This window comes from Vanellus vanellus, assembly GCF_965231255.1.
Source record: "Vanellus vanellus genome assembly, chromosome: 1".
NCBI lineage: Eukaryota > Metazoa > Chordata > Aves > Charadriiformes > Charadriidae > Vanellus > Vanellus vanellus.
In genome coordinates this window covers 127,199,458-127,219,800 of record NC_138905.1, presented here as the reverse complement: position 1 = coordinate 127,219,800, position 20,343 = coordinate 127,199,458, and the positions used below count along the sequence as shown (strand labels likewise).

Below are 20,343 nucleotides of genomic sequence, written 5' to 3'. Positions count from 1 at the left end.
AAAACTCTTGTTCCAACAGAAATTGTTGCAAAACAACAGAAACTGATTTGTCAAAAAAAAAACAAACTTTTATAGCTGTGAAAAGTTTATTCACTTTTGATGAAGGTCTGCAGAGCTTTGTGAGTTAGACTGCACCACAAGACTGTCATGTAAATAAACTTTGTCACCCTAGCCATCAACAATTATCACGTGACTAACCGCAAGGCGTAACAGCAATTCCACACAATAATGCCAAAATATTATGGCTGTTTGTACTTCAGTAGGTTTCCAGTGAAGGTTCTGAATGTGATGTACAGAGACTTTGAAATATTACATTAAAATCTTTAAAATATGACAAAAATACTCTATTAAAAACATCCATTTATTTTCTTAAATATAACCACATAGTTAAAAAAAAAAAACCACAAACAACAACAACTAACAATAACTAGTATCCAAAGTCCAAATCAAATTGTTAGATATGACAATATTTGGACCATGGGGCTATGTGTCAATATCAGGTCTTTCCAAGAAAGTTGGAAGAGAAGAAAGTCTGAGGTCAAGTCTACGGTCATGGTGCTTTATTAATAGCATTCATATCACTATCCTAATTTTCATAATGCAATCACATCAAAATACATGCACAGCTGTCTGTCACTGAAAGCAAAATGCACCTAACAGAAAGAATTTTTATTAGCAAATGGCATCCTATATTGGTATAGGCTTCCTTGTATCCTTGGTTTATACTTTTTAACTGCCTTTATTAGATAGTAATACTCCTGTGGGAATATGATGCCAAGCCGCTGTAATTCAATTTAAGCACATTCTCTTTTATCCATTCAAAATTCCAACAGGTCACGCTTTTCATCCTGTAATCTGCTGTTTCTTACATCAGTCTTTAAATTCTCAGGCATTGCTTTCTAAGTCAACGAGCTTAATAGATGAGAGGAATTTTTTTACATTTTTTTACAACTGAGTGACAGCCTTTTATCATTTTAGGCTTCCAACAACTAGCAGTTTAACAGAAAATAAGAAAACTGGGAAGCAGGTAATTCAGACAGTGAATGAAAACAAATAGACACAATAGAGGAACTTAAACAAATGCCTGTAATGAAGCAACATTTCTGGGTCTGTACAGTAAATCAGGTTTCGGAACAAATGTGCAACCTAAGCTTAGGAAACATGAGAGAATTTTGTATGCAAGAGGCCCTATTTTCATAATTCCATACTGAGATCTCTCCAGTCATCACCACAGATGCACTGAAGTGAGAACTAATTCAACAGCAGAGAAATAGGCAAAGATCATATTTCAAAACTTGGCACACTCAGATCACCCTTGGTTTTTTGCTTCCGCTTTGGTGCTGACATACAGAGATTGTGGCCGTGTGCCATCTGGAATGGCCAGCAGAAGACAGGTCCAGCAGAGTGAGATTATGCCTCTAAGCAGCAGAAGGGAAACAACAGGATAGAAAGAAAGGGACTACTCGGACTGTTTTGGTGATGAAAACATACTTCCAACATGAGGCTCCACTTTCATTCTGATGCAAGACTGAAGTATTTCTCCAAAGTATATATGCATTGGCTTATCACTAGCAGACATTTCACCAACATTAATTCAGGGCTATTAGGGAAACCACAAGGTGCTTACATCTTTAGGAACAAAGGTTTTGTGAGAGACTTCAGGAAGAGAGTGTCTCCTAACCAGTACATTTCTCATGTGAGTGGCTGCTATCACAACCGGGATTCCCCATCTGTCATATGTCCCCCTAGTTCATGAAGAGCTACTAAAGGCATCCATTCAGCAGCTGCGAAATACCAGCTGAAATCCTCAGTGTGCTTCATGATAATAGCAGGCAGCCAAGTCCTCCTATCACCGATGTTTAAAGGTATGTTCTAAATATTCTCCCCCTGGCTTTCTAAATTATATTAGTGTGGGAGGGAAATAAAATGGGGAGACAATGTACAGACTTTCAGCATTTACTACAAGACTCTATTGAGAAGCTATATCCAAAGAAAACGTAGAAGGTGATATTTCAGACAGAGTATCATAAGCCAGGCACCATGGGTTTTTTTATTTATTTGTGCTATTTTGTAAATAAACTGTGTTAACAGTTAATTTAAAATTCATATGCAATTCAAATACATCTCATGAAAATGGGAATTATATCAGTTTTGTTAGGCAATTCATGATATTCTCCAAATAAAAGCTTTATTGAGCAATAAGAATAGTAAAACTCAGGACATTTAACATCACACAAAGGAAAACAAGGCAGTATGTTCCTTGCTCCTACACGTATCAAAGATCAATGCAAACACGTACTAACGTTTCTAATTTTCCCCTTGCAGTTGATGTAAAAGATACTGTGCCACGTTCTGATGGCCTGCAGGTAGGCAGGAAGAATAGAAGGAATCTGGTGTCCAAAGACCTGGAGAGATTCCAAGGTCTCTTTGGTGTAAATTGTTGAATGTTTAATGCCTTACAAAACTGGAAATTATAAGCATACTATCTTGTTGTGGTTCCATATGCACCTCTTTTCACTCCTACTTTCACACTTGATACTTCTTTCTTTCCTTCTACCCTGTTTGCATTGGGGGCTTCAATTCTTTCCAGAGCTCTGAGTTCAGAAAATGTGTCTTCCATCATCGCCATTTTCCCTCTTGTGAACAGGATCAATCTCTCTGATCAAATGTGGGCAAGCTGCCTAGGATACTCTAATCAAGGCAAATAAACAATAAGACAGTTGTTAACTTTAAGAGTTTTGTAGAAAAGAGAATTAATAGAAAGGTATTGGGAGGAGAATCCTAAAAATATCCATAACATCACTTACTTCACACCAGCTTCCAACAGGATGAATAAATTGCTTTCCAAAGCCTGCAGTTATAGAAGATGCAGTGAGTGGACCATCAGTATTCTTGGGCCAAAAATACAGAAACGGTGCAAGAAACATTATTAAACATATTACAAGTGGTGCTGGAAGATCTACTGTTCATGACTGCGTTAAAGAATTAAAGAAGACAACTGCTTAAAATAATTCCTGCTTTAACATTTTAATGAAGATTGTGCTGCAGAAACACAAATTTCAATCCCAAACTCCAAAACTGGAGAAGGAAATGGTTCTCCAACTAGCTCAGCAAGCCAACTTTGTCACTGGTCCTTTCTGTTCCAACACACAGTCACAGTATGTAAAAAAAATGTTGGATTCTAGAAAGCCAAAGAACAGTGTTTGATATTTACTTTAGACTTTTCTTTCTAAAATTCATATGGGAATATTGATGCTGGATTAGATGAAAGAAGTATTTGAAAATTTCTGAATATTTTGTTTGAATGCTAAATATTAGTTCCTGTACATTTTCTTCATTTGCATTCAGTCAAGATTCAGTGCTAGATGTAGCTGTCTCTCCTGCTCAAAACTAGCTTTAAGGAATGTTTTGTATCGATTTGGGTGATTTTTTTTACTTATGATTGTTGAGATGTGTTAGTGTAAAACTGATATATTTCTATTAGATTTGAATCTACTTCATATTCCCACTGTCCCCTACATCCATAGGTCCCACAACCTCTTCGAGGAGGTGGGGGGAAAAAAAAAAAAAAAAAAAAAGGGATTTTGTGACCTGTAAATAAAGACTGCAAATAAAATGAAGCATGCATTAGCACACACCTGCTTGAGATACTTTTCCTTCCTCAGCGACGTTTGTCTTTTATCTCTTCCAGGTCAGGTTCAGCTGGATTTCAAGAAGCTCTTGGTTTCCCTCAAGGTATGTACCCTTCTCAGTAAACTCATTATCAGCATGCACTTCTGGAGCTTTTATTCCAGGTGTTACTGCAGTTCAATGTCATTCACCAAGGGTTGTAATTCCACTGTTATCCAACTCCATCTAACTGCAGAAATGCGAGGTCCACACAGGCATGCACAGGTGTGAAGAACAAATGAGGGACAAAGGTTTTCTGTTTCCCTTCTTCACTTTTTTGTACGACTCTTGCAGTTTCTCTACCTTTGCTCTTCGTTGATCAGTATTTTACCCTCACTTTTGTCTCTACTTTACAATGCCCAAAAGAACCTTTTGACACCAAAGAAATTTTGTACCTTTCTTTCTACAGTTCTTTCTCCTCAAAAGCCTTGAGAAAATAAAGATCTGATTATATAGAAGTTTCCCTGGTGACAAATCTGCACACTAAAACAGCAAAGGCCAGCTACAGAGACATTCTTGAAACATGCTGCATAAATTAAAATAACAGGGGGAAAAAAAGGGGAGATAGTAGAGAAACAGTGCCGCATGCAAACCTATGCAAGTTGACTTCTTCAAAAGCTTTATATAAGTGGCCACTATTACAGTGACGTGGGAATTAGGGGATTGTTGCTGATTAGGGTAACAGTGCTGGCACAGGCACATGCCAGGGGAACTCAAGCAGGCAATTTAAATTGACTAGTCTAAACTGAGAATTATACTAGTGTTATTTCAAATGGGGTGCGTGTATACAAAAAGATATATATAAAAAAAAAAAATTCAAAAGGAAAATTTCACAGTGCCCCCCCAGGTTATATTCTGATGAATTTTATGCAACAGGCAATTTAATAGAACTGGTTCAATCCACGAAAAAGTGTCATGTTTTGTTCAAAATAAACTATTAATGGATAATTCATCTTCTATGAAGTTAGGTTTGAAAAATTAATTGTATAATTTCACCTCAAGAAGTTCTGCAGTTCGTGAAATCTATACTCTTTTGTCATGCCTGGAACAGTTCATTCTAAAAATCCAGCATGTTCAACTTTGCTTAGGGACATACCAAGAAACCCTCAGGAAATTATTTAATGAGCAATGACCAATTGGGCATTGATGAGGAATAAACACATTCCAATAAAAGAAGTCCTGAAAATACGCATATAAATTTCATAACAACAGAGTCTTATTGCCTATCAACAGTTGATTGTCCATACAATTGACCCACATGCTCAGCATACTCCCTTCCACATAAAATAAATTGAACAAATTCTTCAATGAGTATTGTTTCCATCACTTCAAAGAAATGAAAACAAACATTAATACTGCTCACTGTATTGCACCTGAGCTTCTTTCAATGCTTTTTCAATTTATTTCCAATTTTAGTAGGATTTTCTGAAGTTTCTTGAGTTGCTCTTTCATGGGTTATTTTCAGTTGACAGTTAACAGTAATTCAAATTTTCATTTCAGAGATATAATTTTAGCTATTGTTTCAGGCAGGTTCCTAGTGAACTTGTTGACTGTGTTCAACAGGTACTGTTTACTTCCGCGATATAAACCTCTACATTTAAAATTGACTACAACACACTGTCAGATTCCCAAGAAACATTCAAGCTGAACAAAGTCACGCTTACTTTAAGCCCTGTGTGAAACATTCAGTTATTAGAGATTCCCTCATGACAGTTCTTGGGAATGTCTTGCGAAAACCGTCAGCGACCTCACACTAACTTCAAAGGCACCCGATAGCTCCCACAGAACAGTCCTCTCTCGTCTCCACAACCTCATTTGATATACTACCTCAGGATTCAAATAAGAATCATAACTTTCCAAGCTGTCCGAATATACAACCTTTTCTCATACTATCCATTTCCAATACTGACCTGTAACAATAGCGGTATGTTCATCTCCACATGATATAAGTACAGGCTTGTCATTTTTGAACCAGAACTTGCTAGGAATATCTTCAGCAAATTTGCTTTTTCCAAATGTGAAAACAGCACCTGATTCTAAAACACAAAGAGATAATATCAATTTTAGTGAAAACAAATTTTTTTTCGTACATTTTGAAATCATCATCTCCTATTAATTCAATTGCACATTTTAGTTTCCTTTTTCTTTTTTTTAAAAAATGGCTGAAGTGTTTTCTTCTATTCTGTTTCACCGAGACTACTTCATTTTCAGGCTCACGTTTCAGTCCTTCTGATTATTCTCAGCCTTTGTGAATTTCCTAATAGAATAGGTATTGTTGCTGGTATATTGTGTTCTGAAGATATAATAATTTATTTTAAAGTACACTAATGTACTTTATCACTACCCTCTGGGAAAAACTATTAGGTGAGTAAAAGAAAGAATAAAGAACTCTGAATAACTACCCCCTGAAAGTAAAATAAAAAGCTAATCGTGAAAGCAGGTCAGACAGAGAGCTCTCACTTACATTTATACTTGAATTCAAACAGGTTTTCCAAATTGGATTAGAGAGACACACACACTGTAAAGAGGTAACAGGCTCCAAACTGACCGCTCCTCCTCACCCATCTGAAAAGATACATGTGCTCTAAAACTGACCCCCTAAAATCAAAACTCTCAGCCTTCAAAACAGAGTTTGCCCCAAGTGTTTGATCATAACACCATGATCTAAAAAACCCAAATAAAACCACCCCAAAATAAAGTCCAGACAGCTCTTCCACCCTTGTAATCTGACTAGTTTCCTCAACTCTTCCCACTTTCAAAAGCGGCAACAACATTGATTAAAAACACAGAATGTTAACTACTCATTCACCTTTTGGTTAAGCACGTGGCTCGACACAGAAAATATTAATTCTACAGGAAAACAAATGAACTTGCAAGTTAAATAATTTGCCAAAAGCCATGCAGACAATGTGCAAAGCACAATTAGACCTTCTCTTTTAAGATGTGAAACCTTTTGGTTTTTGGAAAAGAAAACAAAGAAAAATCCAAACCTTTTCCTTGTAGACTTTTTACTAACACATAAGCCATGGTAACACAAAGACACACAGTTTATTTGACACTAGATTGCTTCTGCAAAATTACATATAATTTGACAGGAGCATCAAAACATCTTTGTGTATTTACTTCAAATTAAGATAGTCTCATCAACGGTCTGTACCCCAGCTCCGAAATCCAAAGTTCTCTCTTAAACTGTAGATTTGATATTCATTTAGAAATGATTCTTTAATGCAAGTTTCCCATATTTGCAAATAACATGTTTTTTTATGCATCAGGTTCAGCTGATACGTGTAAAATTGTATTTACTAAATCTCTAGATGTGTTTTATTTTCACTGTTTTATCAAAACCGAGCCTTGTACAGACAAATTCAAGACTTTTAAAGAAAGGGTTGAGTTTTTCCTCATTTAACGTAGGCAAACCTACAACCTTAAACATCCTAAAGGCATCTGAAAACTATTTTAGGTTTTAATCTCCAGCTAACACGGCCACGCTGCCTACACGGTTTCAGTGAAGTCTTTGGCACTCATGCCTAAGTGGAGCTCTCTGGTCCACTTACTTTTCTTTCAGAAGTGTTAACGTGAACATACATATATATATACATATACATTCTTAATTCAGTGTACGGAAAAAGCAGGCGATTTAATTCACAAACGTCCTTTGTAACACCTCACTCATTTCCCAACTGAAACCTAAGCCATCAGTTGGGAAATTAAATCCCACCAATCCATAAAATTAAAATCTCACCAATTCATAAATGAGGTTTTTGCTGTCTCGGCACCGAGAGAATGTCTAAAAACTACCGTAGCTCACACCACGGACCAAAACTCATTTATTATCTGGAAAAAAAAAAAACCAAACCACCTAAGCCCTGTCTGCTTAACCCAACACCACACCACTGCACCGTGCCGGTGACGACCGCACGGTTGCCCCCGCTAATCTCTGACGTCAGCGCACGTATTTCTCCCCAGACGCCGGAAGACGGCGGTCCCGCAGCCCGGCGCCGCGCTCCGGGACACCGGCACTCGCCGGCCGGCGGGAGGCCGGGGCGGCCGCGAAGCGCAAAGCGGAACGACCGGGGGCCGGGGCCGCGGCCGTTAGGGCGCCGGTGATGCCCTCCCCTCACCCCCCCAGCGCCGCGGGGACGAGGCCCCGCCACCCGGCCCGCGGCTCCGTCCCATGTGAGGGACCGACACCCACTCACCGGGCACCGGCAACTCGTCCTCCTCGGTGGGCTCGGCCATGGCAGCTGGCGGCGGGCGGCCGCCTCCGCGCCCCATGCAGCGCGGCGCCGGGCTGCCGGAAGTAAACAGAGGCCCTGCCACGGGCAACGGCCATAGAGAGCGGCGCGGCGCAGCGCCCGCCGAGGCCGCCCGCCGGCGGGAGGGGGCCCGGCGGGGGGGCTGCTGGCCGTCGCGGCGGGGAGCGCCCCCTGGCGGCCGGCGGTGAGGCGGTCCGCGGGGGCCTGCTGCCCTCGCCCCGCCATCTTAAGGTTACCCTGAACCGGGAGCCGGCCGGCTGTGCCTCCCCGTGTACGGGGAGCGCAAAGCTGGCGCAGCAGGCCGGGCGGGGGCTCACGGGTGCTGAATGGAGGGAAGAATCGCCTCCCTTGAAGGCCCCTTGCGAGCCCTGGCTCCGGCAGAGCTTTGCTTTCCTGGCACCGGCCCTACGTGTCTCCTGTCGCTGCCTCCGGCTCCCGCAGCAGCCGTCTCCCACCGGGGCTCTGCCGCCTTGAGCTCCCGGCATAGACAAGCCTGGGCCCTGAGAGCATCTGCTTGCTCTGCTGAGTGTGTGGAAGGGCTGCCCTGCCTCAGCCCGGTGAACAGAACATTACTCAGAAACTTTATTTTGTAGTCACTGCTGAGATCCTGCTCTCCTAAAAGACAAGTTTCCTCTGTTTGATGGTCTCTCACCAGGATGTCCATGTAAAGTCTTCTGATCGCGTGCACAAGAAGAGGTTCAATCATCCACCCGGGCAGGGACACTTAGGTGATGGCAATTGTGCAGACCCCAGCGGAATAACTCCAGGGGCTTGTAGCCTTTTAACCGTATGTAATGTGCAGTCCCGAGCTCCCAAAGGAGCTTTTCCCTGCCCCCCCCCCCCCCCCGAAATCTATGGTCATTTCTGGATTTCCATTTTCTTGCTATTCCTATGTGTTTCAGATATGCTAGGTCGTGCCTTGCCTAAAGAAAAAGGTCTGGCTTTCAGGATGATGTACTGCAATAGAGGCTGCAGCTGGCAGGCTGGACAACCAATTTAAGCCTTGTTTTATGCAGAGTTTAATCAATACAGTTGTTGGTCCGTAAGATGAGTTATCCATATAAGTACATACAAAGAAGGGTGGCCACATTTTCAAAAGGGAACAGAAAGTGTGTTTTTTGCCCCTACAGGAGGCAGGGATTTAATGTCTTTGAACTCCAACATCCCTCTGATGCTTTCTGCCCTAACTGCTTCTCCTAAGTCTAGAGCGAGGAAATACCAGCAAAAGCTGTTCAAAATAAAACTGAACGAACGTTGTTCCACAAAGTGATGCCTGAGATTGTAGTTACCAGATACTGTGGTTGCCCAGAATATAAATGGGTTATGAAACGATTAGGAAGATTCATGGGAAGGTGTCTGTAGCAGGGTTTCGGTTTCTGTAACTGTGGGATTCTATCTGCGGATCAACATCTGGTTGTGAGAGATGGGAGCCACTTCAAGAAGTGGGACACATGTATCTCTGCTGGTAGGATCACTGATATGGTGAGGAGGTCTTTGAACACAGAATGATCGAGAAAGGACATAGTTACCAGCAGCATCTGCAAGTGGTTGGGTGCTGAGCTCCTGGAAGTCTTCGTTGGCCACCACTGAGTGCAGGGTGGATGGGAAAGGTTGTTTATAGAGTGAGCATTTGGTTTTGGTTTTGGACATCCACTGCATGCAGACGAAGCAGAAGTTGTGCTGGCAGGGGTCCAGTTGCATCACGTTGTCCAAGCAGACACATCCCTCTGGAAGATGCAGCTGTGGACATGGCGGCATGCAGCAGGTTGGGAGCTGCTCCCCCTTGGAAGCGCCTCAGCTGCTGGTGCCCCAGTCTGCAAAAGAGAGGCACCAAGGTTCGACCCTTCCTCGGGGCTGGAGGCCGGAGCACGGATGAGCTGTGAAAGGACATTGACCTCCCAAGGTGCTTCTTTTGGGGTGAAAGGAAGCAGCATGGGCACTCCGGTGTACCACCCCACAGCCACTGCTGTATAAGTGCTTTTCTTGCATTTCCCTACCCTGAGTGCTGCTTCCCCTCAAGAAAGGAGGTGTCCTGGGTCAGTCTCCTGCCAGCTCAGAGAGGAGAGAGGCCTTATGTTCATATTAGATGACTATATCAGTATCATTCCTCCATCCTAATCTACTTCTCTCTTGCACCACGTTATTCTCTCTTCACCGGTGTGTCTCAACCCATGTACTGCTGTTCCTCCATTCTCAATACCAAGCTCTGTGTCTGTTTGAGCGACAAAGGACTAATTTATCTTCTAATACTTGGGAAGGCTGCATTTTAGAAGACTCTGGTGTCTGAATTTGTGAAAATATTTACTTTACAGCCAGCTATGGTGTGTGGGTTTCAAGGTCTCAGTGTTCTTGAGCTTGCCAGATGCAGGGATTAGGAGGAGCGAGACCTGCGCACTTGACCCAAGCTGCCAACAGGATTATTTCATACCACCAATGTCACATTCACTATAAATTAGAAAGTTTACTGCGAAGTTCTTTCTCTCCCTTGATGGCTGCCATCCTGAGAACTTCGTGCCCCAGTGCCAGACTCCTGAGGCCTTCCCTTCCTCCTGAAGCCGTGGCACTCGCAGTGTCTGACATTTTCTGTCACTGCTGGGAGTGCACAGCTTCCTACCGATAGAATTGGCTGAGTGTAATCTTTGCATAGTCTGTATTGGTATCAGGATCAATATTGGTTCTTTAGTGCTGTTAATGTTATTTATCTAATCTTATTCTATTAAATCTGTTTATACTTCAGCTCCCGGGTTTCCTTGTTTTTCCCAATTCCCTTTCCCAGGTGGGGAGGGGTCATCAGGTGATAGAATGATTGTCTAAATGACAATAAATTGTTATGAGTCTCTCAAACCATAACACCCCGGAATATAGAAATACCCCAAACCAATTAAAACCTGATTTCAGCATTGAAGCATTTTATGGTGTTGAGAGGAGTGAGTTATTCACATGGTAGCACATTGAGCCCTGGCAGCCCAGGGGCAGCTAGCAGGAATGGGGGGTGCTTCCGGGGCTCCGTGCTGAGCAATGCTGCTGTCACCCCAAATGTAAGAGAAGTGCGTTGTGACACTGGTCCGACTCTCCTCCTGCGCCTGGCGCTGCTGCTCGCTCACAGGAGCTCACCAGGGGATCGGTCCATGTGGGAACTGGGGTCGGGCAGTCCCTGTACAGGGGCGACCTGACAAAGGGGCACTGGCACTGTCCCGTCCCTGTGGGGCTGCAGGATGAGACCAGGGCCTTGTCACCTCGACCACCTTTCCTTTCCCCACTGTCTTTTCTCCTGGGTAGCACTAGGGACACACACTCAGTCCCCAGGGGCTGGGCTTGAACACCATGGAGTCATTTGCAAGAGAAGGGCAACCTAGAGGGAAAACATGGCGCAGCTTTCTTCTCTGTGTGCAGCTCTTCTGGCTCTTTCATTCCCTTCCCACTCATTTCTGTTAGGTTTTGATTCTGCCTGACATTTCCCCTGGCAACCGCTGCATTTTCCAAGCACCTCAGGGTTGGTTTGGCATGAGGTCCCATACAAATCCCACCAACAGCTATCACCCTGTGTGACTTTTTCAGGGCAGTCTCTTTCTGGGGAAGCCAAACTTTTTTTCTATGTGTTTTAATTATATGATCCTCACATTGCAATTTCAACATATTGCCTTCTCTGACAGATATGCCATCATCTTGATTTACACAAGTACGCGTCTCCTTACACGGAGGAAATGAGAAAGTAATGATCATATTTCAAAGCCACCTACAGTGCAGGTGGCATAAAATCTTATCTGACAATTATATTTGAAGGTAGAAATTTAAATGAAATCACTTTTCTATTTAGCAATTGACCAACATCAGATTATACAGCAAGCAATTTAACGTGAGGGGGTATGCAGGCCACAATATTTAAGTTTCTGGGCCTCACTGAAGGCTGTTCAACGCTACCATAGCACAATTGAAATCTTGGTCCAAAATAAATCCCAGAAAAATACACATTTTTTAATGTAGCCCTTCTCCATTCTTGTCAGGGCCTTTGGGGGCATGAATAAGCCTTAACGGTTGTGCCCAGCCCCACACCGATGGGCCCAGTACCTCCATTTCAGCTCTGTGCAGGGCTTTCAGTTCCTCCCATGGCCGTGCTGGGGCTGGAGAGCCCCCCCGGTCATGGTCTCATCCCCAAGGGAGCTGCCCCACTCATGCTGTGCCCTGACAAATCTTTTGGCTTTTTCTACTAGCACATGCTCCTGTCTAAATGTTAAACAAATGCAAAATTGCTACAAAATGGTATTGACACAGGTGTGATATGATGGGCCCCCGGAGAAGAGCACAAACTGCGGGTGGTGCAATGTGAGAAGTCTCTATTGGTAGAGTTTGACCAGGGAAAAATCTTCAGCGTCAGCCCCCGCCAGGCCTCAGCCCTGGCTGGGACAGCCAAAGCAAAGACTTTGGTTCTTGGTTTTCCCTTGTTTGCACAGCAGCACAGCTCGCTCTCTGCTTCATACGGCCTTTTTTCTTTTAGCTTTATTAGTGGGACTGAGAGAAGTCTAACGCGAACAGAAGATGCTGTTTAATGTGAGGAACTTCTTCAGTATTGCAAAGCTAACAGGGACCGGCAAGCAGCTGCTGCGACAGTTTTGGTAAGCTTATCCTTCAGTTTTGTCTATAGTTCAGTGACATTTAGTCAGAAACCTGGAGACAAAAGCAGCTGAATCCTGTGAAGGAGTGAGTGTTTCAGAGAAAGGCTTTTTTTACCCACAAATTTAGTACCCTTTTTTCTCCCAAGGCAGCAAACTCTGCATCTTCGAGAGACTGGAGGATTTTCCTTTTTAATGTTTGTGAAATACTGTTAATTCCTTCTGTGGTATTTTGCAGCTAAGTCAAGAAGGAATGTTTCTTCTTGAGGTCAGTGTAAGCTGCAGGTACTGTAACCAATAAATAACTATCTGAATAAAGTATAGGAAATTCCTACGCGTTTAGACAATTATCATGGCCAGTACCAGGGGGCGGAATTCTCTCCTTGAAGCTGCAAGGTGAATCTCTACTTTGGTATATTTTGTCTGTATATACACTGGAGGCATTTAGGAAAAGCAAGGTTCAAAGTTAGCCAGGTAGACTGGGCTCTGTGACATGGCCTTGGGCTCTTTCTTCAGCCACATAGACGTGCCTGTCCTCTGTGCCTTCAAAAAAGTACCTGTAAGAAAGCGTTTCAGTAAGCTGCTTCTCATGCTTGTCACATCTCCAGGATCAGGTTAAAATTAAAGACCTGAAACTTAATTCCACATATTCCTATGTTTTCATGTCAGTGTCAATAAGAACAGCATTAACATTATATAACAAATGATTAATGCTAGAAAACAATATACAGGAATTTCATATTCACAGGAACCCTAATATGCAATAAGTCATTTTTATTTATCATTTCTACATTACATTAGATGAAAAACAAATGTTTTCCGAGTTCTATGATTGATTTGCTACAGTTTTAAAGTGGTCCTGAACCCTGGGTGATAATTTTTTTATGGATTTTGGATTTGCACTGCTGGCAATGGGTGGGAACTTTCCCTGGTTAGCAGAGATGATAGAAAAGCAAGTTTGGAAAACTACTGCAGTAAAGCTGGTTTTCCAATAAAGTCATCCAATTTGTTAAGCTCCCCACATAATGTTGTTTGTTATTTTTAGGGGTTTTTTTGACATTATATCATAATGTTGGCATAAGCTATCACCACTGTCTGTGAGCATTACAAGTTAAGCACTCTGTGGTTGATACTGCAGAATAACATAATACCTATCAGTCTGTGCTAATAGTCCAAAATAATTGCTGTCCCGGCTCAGAGAGGAATAAACCAGCTGCTTGACCTTGCAATTCTGCCTGTTACATTTTAACTTTGGTATGTTGTCTCATGCTCCTTCTCTGGAATTTATTTGTCCAATTCTGCCTCTCTTTGAGGATGTGGACAACAGGGAAGGGAACACATTTCTTGAAGGTCAGAGCAATAAACAGAATCATCATGGGAACATAGAGATCGGGAGTAGACCTCTAGTCCAACTTTCTGCTTGTAGCCTGACAACAGCATATGAGGTCAGCTATGTCTTGGCTTAGCCACATCTTGAAAATCTCCGAGGGTGGTAATTCCAGATCCTCTCTGGGTAACCAATTTTAGTGCTTCACTGTCTGCCAGCGCAGAGATTAATGGTGGATATTTCTCATTCAACTTCTCAAGCATGCCAGGTGGTAAAGCAATGAACAGAAGTTCCTGCTTGGCAGGTTGAGATTAGACAATCTCTAACGCCCTGGAAGGAATTGTAGGCTGCAATTAGAAACCTGAGGAGCAGCACCAAAGCTGCTCTCGAAACAATGCAGCGAAGGAGATAGAGTGACCAAGCAGCAAGCAGTTGCAAAAATTTTAAAACAGGACAAATATTTTTTTGTTCCCCCAAACTGGATCAAGTACCAAATTCCTGTTCTGAAAAATAATAATAAAAAAATCACAGTTATGGAATTAATTTCATTCATAATATACACATTGAAGTTAGAGCCAATCCCTTGAATATCAACGAAGAGCCTTGGTATTTAAGGCTGAATTTCAGCAGCTTACCTTGGTGAGCTGTTTTTCAGGCTATGGTGAAAGCTACCTGACCCAGGAATGCCCAGCCTTTCTTATAATGTCAGATACAGTCTATTCTGCAGCTGTTGAGTATAAAAGTACAGGAAATAATTTTGCTAGGTCTATAATACCCACTTCAAATTTAAAAATGGGGCATTTGGATGCTTCCTAACTGTTTCTAGTTACTAGTTACTGTTGTTTACCTCAGGTTGGAGGCAAGCATGGGGACAGAAGGATAACACTTACAGCAAAATATGTAACTTTATTTTACTAATGATTGTAATGCTATGAAGATTAGACTTTATGGCTTGGAAATGTGCATTATTATTTTAAATGGTACTGCCACAAATATTTATTACTTAAGTCACACATACAGTTTAGATTGTGGTTCACTTAAGAATCAATTTTCAGAGACATGCTAAGAAAATACATGGGCAGCATTTCTCCAAACTTACAAAACAAGAAATCCACTCCATCTTTATGGTGCTTTGTGCTTAGCTTAGTGGTGGATCCACTGGCAGTCTGCATAATCTCTGGAGAACATTGCCCTGATGTATGACAGCATATAGTGAGTTCCAGCAATATTAATCAGCAAAGCATCTGCATGAGCTACTTCTTCATATATTCTCTGTGTTTCTGCTGTTACACATAATCCTCTCCACTGTGAAAAAAGTCGTCTTGGTAATGGCAGTGGTATGTTTATCTAAAGCACTTTTAAGGTGTCCAAAAGGAAAACACACAGCATTTATTTGTCTTCAGTTAAAGACAAAATTCAGCTACATGGTTTGAAAAGTCATACAGTTTGTGCTGTGATGTCAAACAGACAGTAATAATGTGTGGTACCATTCCCTTAAGAGCTGCTCTCTTCCTCCAGTTTCAGTTGGAGCCTATGCCACAAAATTCTGCAGAAAAAGTCTTTCCCTCCAGATTTAAATAATATAACACCAAAATCTTTAGAATCCATATTAAGCCTGTCCACTATGATGGCTTTTATTCATTGGAATTAAAAGAAGAATGAACAGAAATTCTGGGGTTTTTTTTCCCTGAATTTTCCTAGCTGTGGGCTCTAGGGCTTGGCAATTGGCAGGTGCTGTAACAGCCTGACCTCAAAGGTGAGCTAAAGGGAAGCCTACTTGAAAATACAAAAGCAATACCTATGCTCAGTCCATTTGTTTGCATTGCTGTGGTCTCCATTCCATCAGATCAGTCTAAAAATGCCTCCTTTAATTAAAAAGACATATTTAGCTTGTACTCATCCAAACCTTAGCAAGAGTACAGTGGGGGCTGTGCTATGCTAAGGAGGGCTGTAGATACAGTGCCAGAGAAGGGGCTAAGATGCCACTCTCCCTTATTAATCTTAAGCCTATGGAAACACAGGCTTGGACATGACTTTCATTAAGGCACCTTGTCTAAGCTAGAGGAAATTTGATCATGTAACTTCTATGGGTGATTACCAACATCCCATTTCATGTGATTCTGAAATCGTAAATGTGGCTGGAGGCCAGAACACACTGAATAAATAGACTGCACATGCCCAGAACGTCTCATGTGTGGTAAGAGAAGGGCCAGAGCACATGAGTATTTTGTGGGTTTTTTTTTTACCCTCTTCCCCAGTGTAATCAAGACATTTCATACACATCTATAGAAATACCACTTTTTGTATTGGTGGGGGTGGAACATGGCAAGTGTCTACTCATTCACAAAGCACGAAGGAGGGAGAAAGAGCACCAAGATCTGTTCCTCGGATTCTCTGCCCCCAAAGGGCGGCTTTGCGGCCTGTGCTTAAGCCATTTCACCGAGCCCTGAGTGGCTTTATGCATTTGGGTTTATTTGATTAGGCAGCATACAGTCAAGTCATATGCATATCAGAAGGCAAAGGAAACTACAGCTAATGTACAGTCCGTAATACAATTTGAGACACTGTTATGGTGGTGATCGATATAATGTGTAACGTCATGTTGTGTGTGTCTGACAGTAAAAGTTACTTAAACTAATTAACACAGTCCATCAAGCTGATCCAGCTGGATCAAATGAGGGGAGTGGGAGAGATTTCAGCTGCTTGCTCATTGGCTTTAGCATGAGTGCAATGTAGTTTCAAATGACAAAAAACATGTATTTTTTGCTCTTTTGACACAGGTATGGGCCACCAGCTCAAATGAATGTTCAACTGAAAGGTCGTGACCTCCTTACTCTACAGAACTACAAAGCAGATGAGCTGAAGTATTTGCTGTGGATGGCCTCGGATTTGAAACAAAGGATAAAGCACAAAGGGGAGGTAAAATGCTTCAACTGTTATTTAGGTCACTCAGATGTTGAAATAAATATTGTTCTGAAGAGTATTGGGAATGAACCATTCAGCTGTCTTGTCCTAAACATCACCTGAGTTCCTAAATGCTGTAAATCATGTGCTACAAATCAAAAAGCCTTCCTGTAAAGTATTCAGAGATATTCTTTAAATGCTTCAGAGGACTTCACAAATGAAAAGGTTAAACAGCTTTTCACAGCTAACTCTGTGTTGTTGGCTAACCCCATCCATCGACGCATGGTATACATGCAACACTAGACGTAGGAAATGGAAGACACTTCCCTGCATGGGATTAAATTAGCATCAGAGTTCTCCTTAATGCTAGCTCAAATTGAGTGTCAAAGGGCAGTTGCTTTACACCCCTAGAATCACTTCTTTTCATTTAACCTTCATCCTGCTAATAAATTCCTTGAGGGGCAGGAGAACAAAGTTATGGTTAAAAAACCACCTGTGTAACTTTTAGAATGCTGAATTAAAATGTGAAAGAAGTATTTCACACTGTAAAGTGTATAATGACTATAAATTTGAAATGCCTTCAATTTTCATGTTCCAGTATTTGCCTTTGATGCAAGGAAAATCTTTGGCAATGATTTTTGAGAAGAGAAGCACAAGAACAAGATTATCTGCAGAAACGGGTAGGTCTGAGCAATGGCACAGTCAGATTTTATATGAAATTGTATACTGTGAGCATGTACTGAAAAACACTGCATAATTTTGTATTTAGCAATTTCTACTCAAGAGAAACGTAAAGTTTGAAAGCAAAAATAGGAGAAGAATGGTAGCTAATTGTGTTTCACCTTCAATATTAATGTCACAAGCACATCGCTTTGGTCACAGAAATTTCACCAGATCATTCCAAAACATGATAGATCAGAATTAAAGTAACAGGCGGAAGTAAGCATTTCTGGTGTAAGCTCCTAGTTGTACTGGCAAGATGCACATTTCCTAACATCTATTTTAGTAAGCATCACAAATTTAATTCTGTGCAAGCTCTAATAAATATTTTTCTAATGTATTATGCATTAACATTGTCACATTTCAGAGTATGTGTTTAGGCTGGGAATCATAGTAATTCCTTGATATAAATTAGGGGAAAAAAAATTAACATGATTGCTTACAGGAGAAGATAACTTGATGGAGACTCCAGGGTATTAGCCTAATAAGGACAGGCACTGGAACATTATTCTTTTATGATACAGTCCTGCAAACACTGAAACACGTACATATCTTTATTTAAATGGTAGTTGTTCTGAAGTCAATGAGATCACTGAAATAAATCATTCATGTGCTTGCATGTTAGCAAGGAATAACTATGAATTGGTGATGCATCAAGGAAGGAAAAGCTCGCCCTTTTCACATTCAAGTTAACCCAGCAACCCTTAGGCTGACTTCTCCCTGATGAAGGGAGAGGAAACTTGTTGAGTATTCACGTTACTTTACGAGGTGTAAGGGAGAAGGTAAAAATAATGGAAGGAAAAAGGAGATATATTAACTGCACGCATTTCTGAATTTGCCTTTGTATCTTCTGGCACAGTTGTTTACCTGCTGATCCTGCTCTTTACGTAGACTTGTTGCTTTCTGTTTTCTCCAGATGAGCAGGACTTATGAACAGGTTTCTCTTGTGCATTCCCTCTCTGTGAATACCACCCACCTTTTAATTCCAGAGTTTTTAGTCCAGTTTCTAGTTGCCTGCCATACTGGTACATGGGCAGGTAAGGATGAATTCTCTGAATATGTTTATTCTTCATGCTTCTGTATTCAGAAGGAAGCACTGTTTAGTCCTTGGCTTTTGAAGGCTTATGGAAGGGGGGAGCTCAGGAAAGTTCAAATGAATCAAGTTAGGATGGGAGTTAATGCACATAAATTAAGCTCCAGTGAAATAAAACAAATTTATTTCTGAGAGCTTCCACAAGGGAGTTTAATGCAGTTTAACTTCAGTGCATCAATTTCACACCTTCAGTTCATTGGTCCTAAGTCCCCTAAGCCTAAGACTGTTTCAAAGGCAGACTCAAGTTTTTTCTGTCCATAGAAACTGTACATTTCAGCTGCTTTTTAACATACATGACCTCTCCCTTGGAATTTCTAACTCAAAACAAATATGGGGTCACATGTGTTCCTTTTAGCTAAATAAGCTAATTTAATAGCAATTTTCTAATGTCCAGTGAAGGCAGACATTGAAATGGATTGTAGTGTTTATTTATAAAATACCTGAGTCACTTCAAATATCATTTCCCGTGAATTGCACCTTCAATATCTTGAAAGAGTTCACTTGTGGGACAAGGTTCTGATGATCGGATTAATCTAAACAAACTTTGCCACTCTTAGGAACAGCTAGATGAAAATCAATGGGTTTCATTATAAAGGAATAGAGACTTAGAATGTACTGATTACAAAATTTGTTCTGTGCAGTGTCTAGGAGATTGTTGTGAGATATTAACACCATGGAAGTCTTTTCAGAATCCTGCTGTCCCTATGCCTGTAAGGAATACCATTATTGAAAAATAAATAAACAGGGTGGTTGAGGTTGGAGGGGACCTCTGGAGGTCATCTGATCCAACTCCCCTGCTCAAGCAGGGTCATCTACAGCCAGTTGCCCAGGGCTGTGTCCAGAAGGCTTTTGAATAGCTCTAAGGATGGAGAGTCCACAACTTTCTGGGGCAACCTATGCCAGTGCTCAATCACCCTTTCAGTAAAAAAGTGTTTCCTGTTGTTCAGAAGAAGCCTCCTGTGTTTCAGTTTGTGCCCATGGCACCACTGAAAAGCACCTGGCTCCATCCTCTTTGCACCCTCCCTTCCAGTATTTATATACATTAGTAAGATTCCCTCTGAGCCTTCTCTTCCCTATGCTATGCAGTCCTAGCTCTCTCAGCCTTTCCTGATATGAAAAATGCTCCATTGCCTTAATCATCTTTGTGACCCTTTGTTAACATGGACATACTGAGTCTCTCCAGTATGTCCATGTCTCTGTCATACTGAGGACTCCAGAACTGGACACTCCAGGTATGGCCTTACCAGTGCTGAATAAAGGGGAAGGATCACCTCCCTCCACCTGCTGGCAATACTTTGTCTAGCGCAGCTCAGGATCCCATTTGCCACCTTTGTTGGAAAAGCACATTGCTGGCTTATGTTCAATTTGGCGTCCATCAGGACCCCCAGGTCCTTTGCTGCCAAGCTGCTTTCCAGCTGGGTGGCCCCCATCATGTGCTGGTGCATGGAGTTGTTGTTCCCCAGGTGCAGGACTTTGCACTTCTTGCTGAACTTCATGGGTTCCTCTCAGCCCATTTCTCGAGCCTGTCGAGGTCCCTCTGGATGGCAACACAACCCTCTGTTGTATCAGCCACTCCTCCCAGTTTTGTGTCATCAGCAAACTGGCTGAGAGCACACTCTGCCCCATCATCCAGATCATTTATTAAGATATTAAACACGACTGGACCCAGTATTGACCCCTGGGGTATACCGCTAGTCACTGGCCTCCAATTAGATTTTGTGCCACTGATCACCCCCCTCTGGGCCTGGCCATTTAGCTAGTTCT

The 20,343-nt window shown here is 41.8% G+C and overlaps 2 protein-coding genes across 2 annotated transcripts in view; one reads left to right on the top strand and one right to left on the bottom strand.

Moving 5' to 3' along the window:
• Positions 1 to 7,955, bottom strand: part of RPGR (retinitis pigmentosa GTPase regulator) — a 43,486-nt gene extending 35,531 nt beyond the window's left edge. The window contains exons 1-2 of the mRNA XM_082482042.1: positions 7,869 to 7,955; positions 5,580 to 5,705 (exon numbers count right to left, since the gene is read on the bottom strand). Coding sequence (XP_082338168.1) covers positions 5,580 to 5,705; positions 7,869 to 7,944 — 202 coding nt within the window. The 5' untranslated portion in view covers positions 7,945 to 7,955. The remainder of the gene's footprint in view (positions 1 to 5,579; positions 5,706 to 7,868) is intronic.
• An 8,697-nt stretch (positions 7,956 to 16,652) lies between these two features.
• OTC (ornithine transcarbamylase) overlaps positions 16,653 to 20,343 on the top strand; it is a gene marked incomplete at its 3' end in the record, with an annotated part of 28,338 nt that continues 24,647 nt past the window's right edge. Inside the window, exons 1-2 of the mRNA XM_082492906.1 lie at positions 16,653 to 16,781; positions 17,365 to 17,446. Of these exons, the coding sequence (XP_082349032.1) occupies positions 16,662 to 16,781; positions 17,365 to 17,446 (202 nt within the window). The 5' untranslated portion in view covers positions 16,653 to 16,661. The remainder of the gene's footprint in view (positions 16,782 to 17,364; positions 17,447 to 20,343) is intronic.